The sequence below is a fragment of the Lepeophtheirus salmonis genome, chromosome 2 (genome assembly GCF_016086655.4).
Source record: "Lepeophtheirus salmonis chromosome 2, UVic_Lsal_1.4, whole genome shotgun sequence".
Taxonomy (NCBI): domain Eukaryota; kingdom Metazoa; phylum Arthropoda; class Copepoda; order Siphonostomatoida; family Caligidae; genus Lepeophtheirus; species Lepeophtheirus salmonis.
The window spans coordinates 15,400,295-15,416,889 of record NC_052132.2 but is presented as its reverse complement, the minus strand read 5'-3'; the positions used below and the strand labels follow the sequence as shown (position 1 = coordinate 15,416,889).

The following is a 16,595-nucleotide window of genomic DNA, read 5'->3' as shown; positions in this document are numbered from 1 at the left end:
AGAAATCTCGACAGTCCCGGATGATATTCTGTATATAAACCATCTTTCGATCGATATAAAAAACTTATCGGTGATTGCCTTAAGGGTATCTTGGCTAGGTTTTTTTAAAGCTATGTTGTTTCAGATATTCGTAGAATTGTTGTTGTGTACATACGTTTTCTCAAGTAGGAAGTACTTGTATCACATGATTTTAGTATATAAGGGGACGCGATGATGTTTCACTGAATTCTTTGTTACAAAAATAGATGAATAAAAGACAAAAGCCATCTTATTCATTAGACAATCTGTCATGTTGACATCCGCAGCAATATCGGAGTTTATGGACCACACAAAATTTTTGTTAATGCAACCTCTAGTGGGCATCTCCCATTATGAATATAGTTCCGACTTTTTAACTATTTCGGTAGCACCATCAAAAAAATTTTTTAAACGCTTTGAGTATAATTATAATACTATAAAAACATGCAAAAGTCCTAAATCTGGTTTAGCTTCAAGAATTTATTTAAATACATTTTTCAATAGTCGTCATATTCCCATAACTTTTTAATCGAATAGAAATTAAGAGGTTTCCATTGAAAAACGAAATCCACCACACCCAGGCCCCCAAAGCTCAATGGGTTATGGACTCTTTCGTAGCTTTTTTTTTTTTTTGGTCAATAATTTCAAGTAGGAATTTTCTAGACATAATATTTCCCTAGCGATATTGTTGTTGAAAGGTGTAACAGGGAAGAGGTGCTTTACTTTTGGAATAATTAAATATTCCATGCCCTGATCCTATCCCATATTTTTAAATGGAAAGAAGATAAATATGAAGTTGCTTTCCTAATCCTCTTACAAATCTCTTACCTATTCATTTCGCAACTTCCTTCGCCTATCCAAGATCGAAAGAGTTGCGACTTTGATTTCAATTTAAAATGAGACCAAGCTTTTCCATGTAACCCGTTATAAGGACCAATCATTTCAGTTTTCTCTTCATTCAATAAGAGACCAGATAATTTAAAGAATGAAGGATAAGATCCTAAACTTGCTTTAGATTGATTTTATTGTCTTATACGGACTCCCTCAAAATGTCATTGTTAAGTCGTCTGCATAGCATAGACATTTTAAATTTGGGTGTGACAACTGAAGGCCTTTTATTCCATCTCTATTTCTTGTAGTAGCCCATCAAGGCATATAATAATCATTTTTCACCATTAAGACAATCACCAAATTGAAGGATGATGAATAAAACTGATGCAAAAAAGTTTTTTTTAATTATTATTATAGAAGGGTTTTAATTGATTATGTATCTTCTTCTGAACTCACTATACCTAATTTTTTCTTTACACACATCCCTTCTTTATTTGTAATTAAAGAAGGGACCCGTGTAAAGATAACACAAAGTAAAGCGATTAGAAAAGGAAAAACGGTTGATTCATGTGCCCTTTCATATGTGTGTTTTAAAATATTCCTCGAAGAGAAGAATCAGCCCCTATTTTTTGTCTAAATTGATTCACAAATGTATAATCAAACAAATGTATATGAATTGAAATATAATTAGGATATTTTCTATGCACTAATTCTATTTTAAATGTAGAAGGCAGTAATTCATTTTATCGGTCCAAAATCATAAAACAGGCAGCTGGAATTAACATATCTCTTTATACTGGTGTACCATATGCCTTCTCCTGAAGATCTTACAAAAAAACCCATCTCTGTTTATAACTGTTTTATCATTCATGGTGATAAGGGAAATCAAAAGAGAAAAATGTTCTACATATATTAAATTTAAAAAAAAACTAATTTAAAAAATATCCATTTCTAAGGATTTTTGTTCGATTTTATATTTTTTGAGTTATCTTATTTTTCATGGAGTTGTACTTAGCAAATATAAAAAAATTATCTTAATACTGTTTACGATTTCGATGTCATAATAATGACCTCATTATAATGCCAAAGCCTTGTACCAATTCAAAATAAGTAATTACTAAATATATTTGAAATATTTAAATTTTCTACTCATAGTGAATGGATCTCTTCCTTCTTTCGATCCTGGAATCTCCTTCCAAAGAAGGAAGTCCACTTTACTCTCTTATGAAGCCTGGTAGTTTTCCTCGGATGAATTTTCATCACGTCGGTAGTCCCTCGTGGAATACGGGGTCTGAATATCTCAGATGGATAATCAAGTTAGAAATATTTCCCTTCCATTCCCAGTGTTATTATAAAAAGAGTAGAATCGAAAACCTGTATCGGAGAATATCTGACCATATGTTTAGAATTTTTAGTCTGATATATTGTACCGACTGTTGGACAAGATAGGCAGATTTTTGACAAACCACGCAACCTCTCATAGTCTATGACGTCCCTATGGCTAGAATTTTCAATTTAATGTATCGAATCGACTGCTAGGCAAGAAAAACAAATTTTGACAAAACATGCAACGACTCATACACTATGACTTAGATATTAAAAGCGCTGTGGAAGTCAAACATCTGTCGTACACGCGTTATGATATAACCTTGTATTTCTATTAAACTTGAATTAGAGATGGTTTTTTTGTAAGACCACGAGGAGAAGGTGGGAGCGAGACATATGGCACACCTCAATTAATATCCTTGTTAATATCAAATGCTTATTTGATTATTTTGGAGGGATAAATGAATTACTGTTATAAAAAGTAGAACTTTCTACATTTAGAATTGCATTAGTGCAGATGAAATATTATAATTATCATTAAATTCATATATATTTATTTTATAATGCATTTTTAAATCTTTTAAACGGAGATGTTAACAGACCCACGACTTATGAAATAATGAACAAAAGGGAAGAAAGAGCGCCCTCATCTACCGTTTTTCCTTTTATAATCGCAATATTTCATTTTTTCCTACAAACATGCCTCTTAATACATAATTAAAGAAGGGACCCGCATAAAGAAACAAGTTAGTATAACCATTAGAAAAGGAAAAACGGTTGATGAATGTACATTTTATTTATTATTATTTAATAGTCATGTGTGCTTCAAAATATTCCTCCAAAAGAAGAATTCTCGCCTCTCTGTGGGTCAAATTGATTCACAAATGCATAGTCAAATAAATTTATTTGAATTAAAATATAATTATCATATTTTCCCCGCACTTACGCTATTTCAAACGTAGAAGGTTCTCCTCTTTGTAGAAGTAATTCTTTTTCGCCCCCCAAAATCATATAACAGACAGCTGATATTAACAAGGGTCTTTATTTGGTCCTTGCACGCTCACACAAATCCCATTTCTATGCATAAAACCGGTTTGTAAAAATACCTACAAGAAGCAGAAAATGAACGCAGTCAACTGCAAAAATGATTAGTGGTTCAAGAACCGGAACTGCTAGAACCTTTAGAACCGCCAGACCGATAAGGGCACACCCCCAGTTATTACTTAATACTTAGATATTATGTCTTCACTAATTAAATAATAATGACAACAGATTTGGAAAAAAAAAAAAAACATGTTCAAAATACCAAATAAAAAACCGCTCCCGCTTTCTAAGGCGTGTTTTATATACCCCTACGTATCCAAGTCTGGGAGGAGGAGGTAGAGGGGGAGTCTATTATGTACGTATGGGGACTCTCATGTCAAAACACCATTATTCGAAATTGTACCCTTTTTGTACACTTTATTTCTCTGTTTGTAGATTATTTACATGAGTATGTATATATGTATATGTACCAATTTAATGCAATAAGAAATAAAAACTTTCATGATGCAAATTTTACTACTCCTTGTTATGTAAATACTAATAAATATTTAAAGGTATGGGCCTTGTTAATTTCTGTGTAGACTTAAATATTACTGTGCTATACGCCATATTCATATTCAGGGGTGTCCGTAGAGGTGGGCTGGAGGGATTGTAGCCCCCCCCCACCAAATTAAGGATTTTTGCTCATTACTAGGAAATTTAATTTAATTTTTCAATTTTTTTTTGATGAACTGTAGATTTTTAATTTTTTTTCATAAAAAAAAATAATTTTTCGAGAAAAAAAAAAAAACTTCCAAAAGATTAAATCTATGAAATTTTTGTCCAAAAAATTAAATAATTCAACTTGAAAATAAAATAAAATAATTTTCAATTTTTTGTCCAAAAAAATTTTAATTTTTGGATTTTTTTTTTAAACAAAAATTCGAAAATCCAAGTATTCCCATTCCCCCTTCCCAAAAAAAAAGTCATTCAAAGACCCTGATATTATATACAAGGGGTTTCCGGTGGGACTCCCCGCTAGTTGCAGTTTTTGGAACAAGAAAAATCCGTGTTATATCAAATCTGTGTTCTACTGAAATAACAAGATACTTGTAAAAAAATAGCAAAATTTAATCTTACTAATTAATCTGTTTAATTTTTAATCATCCGATCTTTTGAATACTCTAAAATTTAAATGAAACTTAAATAATATTTATTCAGCAACATTTTAAATTGCAAGCTTGTATAATAAGAAATAACCAAAAGTTTTAAGTCTAGGTTTCAAATACTTAGAGAACACTCCTCCTTCCCCTCAAAGCAAAACTATACACTTTTATATTATTAATACATAGGCATTGTATGAACAAACTCATCAACAGCTACAAAAATTCTTGTTTTTGTAATTTATTATCATAATATAAAAAAAAAAAACACGATATGAGGGGAACTTAACACACTATACGAGAAGTCATAATAATTCCAAACACCGCTTTATGCGAAATCCGTGGTGTCTGAAACCGCAATTTACTGGCACCTCCAATAAATGTCTTATAAGAAAAAAAGTCTGCTGTGTACTAAATAATTTTCGAGTGTAATTACGGGGAAACTGGAAACGATATTACCAATTATTACGATTTCAGCGGAATAAACAGAAGCCCGATCCCGGAAAATGGAAGTTGTCGAAATCTGAATCCCTCACATATCCAATTCATGCATTATCAATCCTTGAAGTATTTTAGAGAGGCCTAAAATTCTCACAGAAGCATTTAAATCAATGAGATTATCAGTGCGGGTCCTACAAGCCTTTTCCCCCAAAAGTAATAATCCAGTTGACTGTGCAAATCATATTATCAGAAAAGATCTTGATAGTTGACGGTTTTTTTATGGTTGATAACAACCTTTTTGACCTCTCCAGGGCCTTGGCTTTCATTTTACAGTTAGATACAGATTGCGAGAGAGAACATAAGACCTCATTCCAAGCTTCATTATGTGAAAACGCATGGAAATCGCCGTAACTCCTAATTCTTTCGTCATTGAGGATATTGAATTGTATTCCACTAATTCCGTTAGGACTTCGTCATGATCATCCCGTTTATATGATCCTTCTTACCCCTCTTGTATTGTGAATATAACATCTGGATATTTTCCAATCTCAAAATCTGCTCATCTGTCTATTTCAGAAGGAAGAATTTGTGCGCGAAGTAAATCCACTACTCGCTGCCTTTGGCGTTCTCTCTCCGACCTTTTTCTAAATCAAATGACTTCAAACCAACGCTGCTAGCTGATGAATTGTTTAATTATACATCCAATGACGTCATTTTAGTTCTATATTATTTATATATATTTACATTACTTCAGATACAATGTTTGCAGAAAGAAATCAGATATTTTTCTTATCAACGCTGTAGAGGTACAGAGGTAAATATTCCCTTTTTATTTTTTAATGTGACCCACAGAGCTTAAGCTACACGCGCTCGTTGTTACAAATGAGTCCACCTAGAATAAGTTCAACAAACTATGCTGTTGAATTCAGACTGTCAGATAAGGGAAATTGAAAAAGTGACCGCTTTCAGCAAGTGACCGCTTTCAGCAAGTGACCTCTTAAACCAAGTCTTTTATTTTGTAACAATTCTAAATATTAAAATTAGCTATAGCTGGTAAGTGCGATAACACGCTCAATAGGTGACCTTAAGATTAGGTTTTATGGTATAATATTTTTCCCTTTGGTCGTTCCTTTTGCCTATTTGAATGTATTATTTTTGAACCTTAATTGTTCTTTGAATAAAAATTTGTAAGAAAAAACACACACAAAAATATTGAAAATTTTAAGCAAAGCTACTAATAATTTAATCCAAAATAATTAAAAGAAAACCTTTTTCTAAATAAGACAATTCATGTTTTGAGTCATTTTTTCTTGTTGTCGAAGTTTATTTCTTCAGCCTTGACTAAAGCCTTTTTTTTCAATGTGTATGTAAGGCAACATAATAAACTTTATTAATTTTGATATTGACTGTGGTATTGACTAGTGTTGTGTTGTTCCTTACTTCGGACCACTGTCCAGTCCAGTCCCACTTTTTGGTCCTTAAAGAAGGTAGAATTGATTAACAGTAGTACGGGCACTGCCCGGAGTTATTTGGGGTCAACGAACATACACATTTTATAATATAATAATATTATAGCAGATAAATCCCCATTAAATCCTTGGTGTTATTTTCCGTTTTGCAAGAGCACGCTCAATGACATAAAAATAATAATTACAGCTTGAGAAAACAAATTTGATATGATTTGATGGACCAAGCATACTTTAGCTCTTTGCTAAATCTCTTCTAAAGGGACTATCATTTTTTTTCTTTTTTAATATAAGTGGAACTAAAGGCCTACTAAGTTTAATTCATTTTATACTCTTTTATACTATATTATGTAATATATGATATACATCAGAGAGCACTATTTAGAGTGTTCCATGTGACTGTCTTTCATACATCCATACAGATAAACTTTTCTTTATTAATATGATAAATGCAATGCTCTTAATATACACATATATATATCTTATTTGGCTTAAAAGGAAAGAGCGTCCGCAGGGGTGGACTGAATGGGCTTGAGCCCTCTCCCTAAATGGATCCTTTTTTGTGATTACTCTACAAATAATTTTCTTTCTTTATGGAAAAATGGGTAATACACTTTTTTGTTCAAGTTTTCTTATTTTTAAACAAAGGTCACGTGTTAAAATTCAAACTCGACCCAAAAAAAAAAAAAAAAAAGTATTTTGTCTCTTCTAAAAAATCAAGTCTCCCTCCAAATAAAATCCTATGCACTCCCCTTGATAAACCATCAAAAATTCCAGGGACGGGGAGTTAAGGACCCCTTCTATGAGAAAAAATATCTAAGTCTGTATGACGATAAATTAGAAATGTTCCATCATAGTTTTATCTCATATAGACATTTTGAAATTTTTAATATTTTTAAGTGTATCTGTTTTAATTGTTTAATTTTTGTTATGTCATTTTATATTTTAATTTTTAGGAAAATACATTTTGATCATATATTGCAAAAATATTTTTATTCAGTATGGACCGACGGTCCTAAGTAGTGTTGTATTCATCCTTATTTAGGATTGAACAATGCAGTTCTGTCCAGTTCAGTCCTGCATATCAGCCCTAAATTTAATTTATCAGATAAAGTTCGGTCCTTGATGACGTCACTCAACTTAATTTCTTCTTTTTGAATGAGTTCTAGTAGTGCGAAGGACGGACAGTCTTAAGACCCTATCCCAAGAACTGATATCGGAGTGGTGGGTCAAATACAGAAGTCCTTACTATCGATAGTCCTAAATATTACCAGTCCCTAGGACCGAAAGACTGATATGACCGGTCGTAAGATTGAACCGAATACTTAAGAACCAACGCAACCCTACAGTGAAATCCCACCATTGATTAGCTCCGTATTCTTTTGTTATTCTGCAGATCCTTAAAAAGTAAAGCTGCTAAATGAATTTATAGCCCTTAGTTAGGTATAAATATTAAACGTACATATGTATTATGTATGTAAATAACTGTGTTTGTCGCATTATAAATGGTACATTGTACATACATATATGGAAGGTGACCTTTTCTTATTAATATTACTTACTCACTCAGAAGACAATTAATCTCTTCAAAACAATGTGTTTTGTCATTTGTCGTATACTTCAAGGTTAGGCATGTACATAGTCTACATTTTCAATCCCTGACCGACCAAACAACCTACTTTCTATGAATACAGATCCCTCCTCCATTTTTATCCCTAATTAAAGCTTAATTAGGGGACACTGTATAAGTTTGCTGTCCATACGTCATACTTTGTCTTTCTATCTCAAAATTGGAGACAGTAACAGTAGAAAATCGTCATTCAATTATCGAAATCTCTTAATACTAAAGAAGTAAATTTGCTAAATAAAGCAACGCAAAAACCTTATTATTTGAGTAGGAGGAAAAGGACTAGAAGTTGATCCATGGACTGAGGATGAGGCCGGAGATATCACATCTCATTATATAAAGTCCTAAGACTATTTCTACGATGTGATCTCCTTCAGCCTCATTCTTGAGTCTATGGATCGACTCCGAGGCGCTCTTTTTCCTCCCCATAAGAGAGGAACTTATTACTTTCTCTAGAGGATGAAACCTTCCATCTACTTTCATGATCCTACACAGTTCTAATTGTTCGAATATCCCGAAAAGTACGGCGTTTCTCCTTCTACTCTAATGGCAATAATATATTCTTCACACAGTTATTTTCTTAGCATTCAAAAGTTGAGGTAATTGAATTTAACTTTCCGCTGTCCCTGTCTTCAATTTCGAGATGGAAAGAGAAAGTATGACGTATGGGCAAACTTATATAGTGTGTCCCTCAATTATATGGCTATACTGTATACATTTATATACGTAACACACTCCGTTAGCTGCTGTTATTATTATGAATAATAATATTATATGTAGTTGAGATTAGGATCGAGAAAATGAAAAAAACAACGGGAAGAAAATAGTGAATTCTCCTGTTCAACAACATTCACAATTATTAGTATAATTTATACAATAGAGAATGGTAAATAACACGACTACATATGCATTTCCCTCCTTGATTGTCTGAAAACAAAGCAAAAATATACCTATATGTAAAAAGGAGGAGTGGGATTAGTTGGTACGGACTTCACTTTTATTTTACAGGGTTAAAGGCACTTTCAAATATAGTTAACGGTGCTTGAGCTCAAATATTTATTTGAATCTGTTTTATTCATTGTTACACCTACTTTCATCAATGTGGCAGTTGATTCGTGATCCTCTCTTAAATTCAAGACACCAAAATGCTCATTATCTACCTGTAATAGCCGCAGTTTATTATTTTGTACATTCATCAATTTTGGTAACTGCTCGGGTTTACTTTTTAATACGTTTTTATGATGGATTGATTATAGGTATTGTATTAAGATTGGGGCTACTCGTAGGTTTTTTGACAAAAGACAAATGCACCAAAGTCGCAATAAAAAAGATTGTTTTATCAATATTAAGACATTTAGGGATTATAAGATTGATTTGATCTATTGGACACTTTTTTTATTCTTTCGATTTAAAGGACGTTTTTACTCTGACGGAAAAATCCCTTAAATCGAGATTCGACTGTTTCTAATTAGTAAATAGATATTATTTAAAAACAAATGCAAGCATCCCTTGAACATATTATAAACCCATATGGAAGTCAATTGCTTAGTGTTGGGCACATTTTTCATCAAGTTTTTTTTTTTTTCATTTTTGTATGATTTGGATCTTTCTTTATAGTAGATTATAGAGGTAATTATTTTCTATATCTTGATAGTAAAAAAATTTAATTCGTCAAAACACATTAATAAATATATATATTTTTATAGCAGGTAGTTTGATTTATATCAAATTATAAAAGGTCAAGTTGCATTCTGGCTTTATGTCCAACGATTTTGTTTTTCACATTATGTAAAGAATGATTTCCTTGCTCTATTTGAATTGATGTCTACTACTATTGCATTCTGCTGCGTTTTATATTCATTTATTCAATTACATACAAATACAAAACCCAGTAGAGGATTTGAAGCAGGAGGAAACAAAGTGGGAAACCCTTTCTGCAATAGCCATCAATTTCCTGAATGTAGTCAAATGTCTCTGTGTAAATTCGTGACTCAATTAATGGTTTATGTGACAATTTGGATATATATCTCTCCGTCCTCTCAAATATGCTATGTTGGCACCTCCCGAAGAAATGAAGGAATCGATCCAAAAAATTGTCCTCCTCTTCTTCTTCTTCATCCGACGACTCATCCTCATCAACATAGATCAAGTCATCATCTTCCTCCTTGTCCACTATGACAATGACCTGAACGTCGTCTCCAGATACCATCGTAATATTTGGCTTAGCCTCCTCTCTCCCACCATCGCTCTCTTTCTGCTCTTCAATTTTGATCCTTTTCCATTTGATGAATGTATCAATGAAATTAATGCATGCAAACTCCACGAGTGCTGCAAAGACTGTAATGAAACAGAGGATAATGAAAACATCCAGAGCCGTGGCATAGCCCACTTTGGGACGGTCTTTTCCTGTGAAGCCAATATTGACGATTGATAGAACGGAGTTAGCACCCAGAACCGTTCGAGCGGGAACTTCCCCTCCTTTCTCTGTCTTAACAAGCCAGAACGCCACCCATGAGCAAAATACAATTAAAGTAAGGGGAGTATAGATTTGGAGAAGAAAGTATCCCGATTGTCTCTCAAACACAAATTCCATAACGGATGAAGAATCATTCCGGTAGTTTCCTTTCTCTGTTAAACGGAGTGAAGGTTCTATAATATTATAGCTGCTGTAGTTGATGAGATGAAACTGAGCAAGTCCGAGTTTGTTGAATGAGACAGCTTTGGGCTTTTTCCACTGATAGATTAGGTCTTTATTAGAGTGTCCAAAGCTCCCCAGCTTGAGGGGACATATCTGAGTATCAAAAGGAAATTTTTTCAAGTTCATGATGCAATTGGCCAATATGGTGAGTCTTTGAGAGTAAGATACTTTCCCGGTTGGACTCACTCTTACAAAACGATTGGGCACAGTTATTTTGTGAAGAAAGGATTTTTTCCCGTTGATAATAAAGGTATCAGGGACCCAAATTTTTGCCAAAAATGCCCAATTAAGAGCTAAACCTTCCACACCGGAGGTATTGTATTTAAGGCGTTCATCCACCCATGATTGTCGGAAATAACAGTCCATTGAAAATGCATTGCGAGCTTCGTCCACGGGTCCCATGGAGAGGATTGATAAATTGATGACCACCTTCACGGGAGGACCTCCCAACTAAAATGAATATATTTATATATTTTTTTAACATTTTCCTTAGTTATAAAGGATAGACAATCAAAACAACCTTTGGCCGAATCCTCTTGTCATAAAAAGAATAGACTAAAAGGTGATCCAGGGTTTCTGATACTTTTTGAGTCTGTTCTTGTCCAGTTTTGTAGGCAGTAAAAGCTCGTTTGTAACGAGAGACTAGCCGATCATCTCTTTCCTTCTCTTCTTCCATTGATAAACACATTTCTTCATTCTCATCTTGTTGACACAAAGGAGAGGCATGGAAGAATGTCCTAAGATGTATTAAGAGTACAAGAGCCGTTATGAACCGAGTGGGCATTTTTTTCTTGGTCCTTGAGTATTATCCATTCTTCCTCCTTGACAACCCCTCACTTTTTGTCATCACTTACGGAAAACTGAGACACTTTTTTCCCTCTTCTTTTATCTCTATGATATTTAAAGAAATGAGTCTTTAAAATAAATGAAATAAATTCTTTGAATCCTCGCCAGAAAAAGAAACATTAAAACAAAAGTTTTTAAACTCTGTCTTGTCAATGTTGTGTACTTATTTAAAAATACATTCTCGAGAGTATATTACCCATACATAATCTGATGGAAAATGATTGTGTATAGTTTGTTTTCTATAAATTATATATTATAATTTATTCGAACACGATTTCTTCTTAGATGGAATTGTTGTTAGGTTCTAAAAATAAGGCATGCGGTTATTTAACGAAACTAGATCGTCATAATGCGATTTTATAACCTTTATTTATGAGAAAACAAATAAAAATAACTATTTCATGTGAGGTATTCCATATAAAGGATTATTTCATTAGCCATTGAATCCCAAGGGAACAGAACACCTAACCCCATGGACGACTAACTCCCGTACATTTACCCCCGAGTGAGCACACCCCTATTTTTACCTTCAGGCATTTCAATCCTGTGCCAACTAACGCCCATTCTTTTTTATGATGATCTTCGAGAAGTACAGCTAGTAAACGATAGAGGGTCAAAGTCATAAATGAATATTTTTGTTGTTAGAAGTGGTTGTTGAATAATGCTACTTTTGAGTTCGAACCAGAAAGTGATTACTAATTAGGAGACGCAAAAATGATCAATATACATTTTCATGAAAAGGCAAAATCATTTGACTCCAGGTTTAAGAGATCCCTTTCGTTAGAGAGGCTCAGGCAAAATATATATCAAGGAACTTGAATCCTTGAGTCTTGGGGGATTCCTTTTCTAATAAAATCAATGCAAAGAATTGTGAAGGGGATTTCTACTTAAGTAAGTCATCAAAGACAGAGGTTTAAGGGGATCAATCAAACCTTCAATTCCTATTTACCGTCCATTTATATTAAAAAGGGGATAATATGTGAGTTTTACCTCAAGCTTTAGGTAGCTTTCAAGATAGTCTACACTCTGCCTCTTATAGTTGCCTTCACGGAAACGAGATTCTCCATGCTCAAATCGACTAAAACAGGAAGAAAAAATGATTTAAAAAAAATCCGTGAAGTATGAATTGAAGGCTTTCTAGATGAAATAATAAATTGCAGTGACAAGTGATGACGTCAAGAGAAGTCTGATACATCACTAATACCTACGTCATTAAGTTAAATTAATAATTACGTAGGTATGGTTGTTAAAAGATGAAATGTTTGGTTGTATGATTGCTATTTATTGTGAGAGGTGGTAAAATACCGGAGGTAGATGGCTCGGCGAGTGAAATCCTAGGTCGTTTAATGATACGGGGGGTGACAGACAGAATCTCAATCAATCCTTGATTGAGTTTATTTTTGACTTTTTCTCTTTTTTAAATATATTTTTTTCTTTCTACATAATTTATTTGTTGTTTAGTTAATTATTCAACAGTTATCATGATTTTTGTTCTAATAACGGTCTGAGCCAACTCTTGAAGCATTCTTATAACGAAATGAATCTACTATTAATTCATTGACACTTTTTGTGGATAATTATTTAATATTTGATCTTTTAATTTTGGAATAACATGAATGGGAATCATATTGCAATAGTATTGAATCATAAATCATCATCAAATATTATTATTATTTTTTTCCAAAAGTGTTCACCTAGTGTAGTGGGCATTCGGCATTAAGTTTTTTGGCAAAATGTCCTCGCAAGATTGTCAAGAAGCATTTGGGTCAAAAGTAAAATATAACTTTTTGGCAAATTAAACAATTAAAGATATATTAATCATAATGTATATGTACAAATTAGCGTTCTATATCATTAATACTAGTGATGGGACGATTAATCGGAATCGGACAATGGGGTGCTTTTTCTGGAATCGGAATAGGGATTGGCACCAGGGAAATAATGTTTCAATTCTGATTCCGATTCTTATGTATTATAATTTAGTACAGGTGTTTAACTGTTTATTACTTTTCTAAGTTATGGAAAAAAAAATTATAAATATATCCGTCAAGATACAAAAACGACAATTTGAATTTATGATTTGAGTCTTAATATATTATAAAATAAAATAATGTATGATAAAAATGCTCGAAAACTGATAAGAAACTATTTGAACACAAACTGAACGTTAACTATGTTTGAGAATAAATAGACGACATTCAACCTCTGCTCGAGACGTATCACGAGATTTTTCAACTTTTCAAAAATTTATCTTTGATTGCGAAGAAAAAGGTTCACTATTCAATTCGTGCTTCTTACTTTTTGCATGATCTTTTATATGGGAGAGTTTAGCTCTAATACTTGTTTTGCAATATTTACAATTTGACATTTTTTTCATCAGTAGGAATTTGAACAATCTTGGTTTTGGCTACATCCTCACTGACCCACTCTGTTCTAAACTTTTGCTTGTATGAGATTGTCTTTGACATCTTTATTTTTATATATGAAAAATTTCTAGGATTGAATATTAATGAAGAAATAAGAAAAGAAAATGTAGAAATTTTTTGTGGGATTTGTAAGCAAATGATGTTCCCAGGCCTAGCAAAGGAACAAATATATATGGAGTACTTTTAACTCATAACTACTCTACTCTAAACAAAAGGAAGGGGATAAACTTACCCAAGACAAATTTTCGAATGTCGAGCTTTCCTGACACGGTCTCATATCTGGGCAGTACCAATCGATTTTAAACGTGTATGAATATATTACTATATCAGTTATACTCGCTAGTAGTGTTGTAACATCGTCCATCGACTGTCATACAAGTGCACTGAACAACTTTATTTTATTTAGATTATTTCGGACATATAACAAGAACGGCAAAACAACCAAAAGGCGGCAGTAGGAATATTGTATGGAAGTTATTTGCGATTGATCCTGACAACAATGCAAAATCAATCTGCAAACTATGTGACGCTCGCATATCTAGAGTTTCAAATTCTGGAAAATCAAGTTACACCACATCTAATATGTTAAAGCATTCGTCAACACAGCATGTAAAAAAATATAAAGAAGAGGAAGAAAAGTATAAGAACTGGAACAAGCAAAGAAGGAAAGATTATTGATTTTTCCATTAAATGTTCAATCAACCAAAAAAAATGAATAGTTTGAATGTTTCACAAGATTACATACGATGACAGAATTTAACATTTCTTTTGAGAAAATACATCTTGTAGTCAGAGACAATGCTGTTAATATGGTAGGAGGGGTTACTCAAGCAGGTTTTAGCTCTTTGCCTTGTTTTAACCATACATTGCAGTTAGTTATTAATGATGCTATTTTTGAAAAGAGATGTGTAAAAGACTTACTATCAACATGTAAACAGATTGTTACGTTACATTAACCATTCACCATCTGCTTTCACAAAATATAAAGAATATCAAAAAAAGTTCAACTTGCCACTTCACAAATTCATTCAAGATGTATCTACTCAGAGGGATAGCCATTATTATCTTCTGGAGAGGATTCCAGAACAGAAAACTACAACCATAGCTTATTGCAGTGACAATGTTAAGCCATCTTGTTTAGAAAACAACGAATGGAAAATACTTGACAAGTGATTGTCGTGTTGAAGCCTTTAATAGACTGTACAAATATTCTGAGTGCTTGTAATACAAATACTTCAATTATAATTCCAAATATTAAAGCAATTTGTCATTTCTTTGACAAAGGTGAAGAAAATGGTATCTTTGCAGGACTTGAATCTACATTATTTGAATGGAATGCCTCAATTAAAGGAACATTTTATTACTATTCCAATAATAAAAATTTAATTATTCCTACATATCTGGATCCACAATATAAATGTTCATTTCTTGATGACAGAACCAACAGTGTGACAACATTATTCGGCAGTGGATGGTCCAAAATATTTTATCGTCCAGGAATTAAGATCTTGATATTCGACAAATGAATATTTCTGCGCGCTCGATAACTTCAAATTCCTCTACAAAAGATGACAGCAATAAAGGGGAAAATTTAAACATGACCTTCTCTTCATGTTTTGCAGAAATTAAAGAAAAGTATTCTCAAAAAGATGAAAAAGAAAATCAGACTTCCAATCAAATGAAAAAAAAAAAAAAATCTTCAACTCAAGAGTTTGAGAACATCAATGCAGAAATAAAGTTTGAGATGGATCAAGATTGATCAAAAATGAAAATAATCCTCTAGAGGAGGGGGAAATTATGCAATCAAGTTTCCCCACAGATGACCTTCCCTTTAAAAAAGTATCTCTGCGCACCACCTTCGTCAGTGGAGAGTGAAAGGGTTCGGTTTCATCAATTCTCCCAAAAGAAATAGACTGACTGCTGATACTGGAGAGATGCTAATGTTCCTACATGATAATTTGAGGGTATTATACTTGAAGTATAATTTATAAGTAGTAGTTTTTTTAGTTTAAGTTAGCTAAATATAAATAGAATATATTAATTTTGAATTATAGTTTTATTGGATATAGTAGCGAGTTGAATTTAGTTCATTTATGTATTTTTGTTTCCCATTAGAATTGGAGAGAAAGGAAATATATATATTAGTTTAGTTGATCATAATCAATATTGAATTGTTCATACTGCTGATTTACAAATGTATATATTTATTTTATCAACTATGATTCTTAGAAATTTAGTGCAAAATGGTATTTTTTAACTATTATTTAAAATATGAAAGAATCGGGATCGGCTTCGGGATTTATTTTTGGAATCGTCCCATCATTAATTATTACCCGAAAAGTGCTTTAGAATATGACATTAAATCAATTGAAGTATAATTGAATTATAGTCTGGATAATCAAATTCACCCAATTGTAATTTATTTTACTAATTGAACATGTATTTGTAATTAGTCAATGTAAGCAATGGTTAAAAAAACAAAGGAAATTGAAAGATCGTGCTCTTTTTGTAATTCCTACGTTAAAATATATTTTATTTACTAAAGCTGTCATCATTATTCTTTTACTTTTGAAGAGAAAATAATAAGTATAAAGTAATAATTAGTTCGTGACAAAAGAAGAAAAAACAATGAAGATTTATTGTTGAGTTATACATGTAAGTCCTTGTTGTACTCCGAACATAATTGAGGATCCAAATAGCTGTAATTTATGTCATTACTAGATACGGAGT

General features: G+C 32.5%; 1 protein-coding gene across 1 annotated transcript; it reads right to left on the bottom strand.

Moving 5' to 3' along the window:
- Nucleotides 1–9,572: 9,572 nt before the first annotated feature.
- On the bottom strand, nucleotides 9,573–11,509 carry LOC121132292 (gamma-aminobutyric acid receptor subunit alpha-6). Its single transcript, XM_040727661.2, has 2 exons — nucleotides 11,114–11,509; nucleotides 9,573–11,043 (listed from the first exon to the last, which is right to left on the bottom strand). The coding sequence occupies exons 1-2, from the start codon at nucleotides 11,375–11,377 to the stop codon at nucleotides 9,757–9,759; spliced, it is 1,551 nt and encodes a 516-aa protein (XP_040583595.1). The 5' UTR covers nucleotides 11,378–11,509; the 3' UTR covers nucleotides 9,573–9,756.
- Nucleotides 11,510–16,595: the final 5,086 nt, after the last annotated feature.

Coding starts and splice junctions, on each gene's coding strand:
- LOC121132292 (XM_040727661.2), bottom strand. CDS start 11,377: ATGCCCACTCGGTTCATAACGGCTCTTGTACTCTTAATACATCTTAGG. Junction 11,044..11,113: donor ACAAGAGGATTCGGCCAAAG/GTTGTTTTGATT, acceptor TATTCATTTTAG/TTGGGAGGTCCTCCCGTGAA.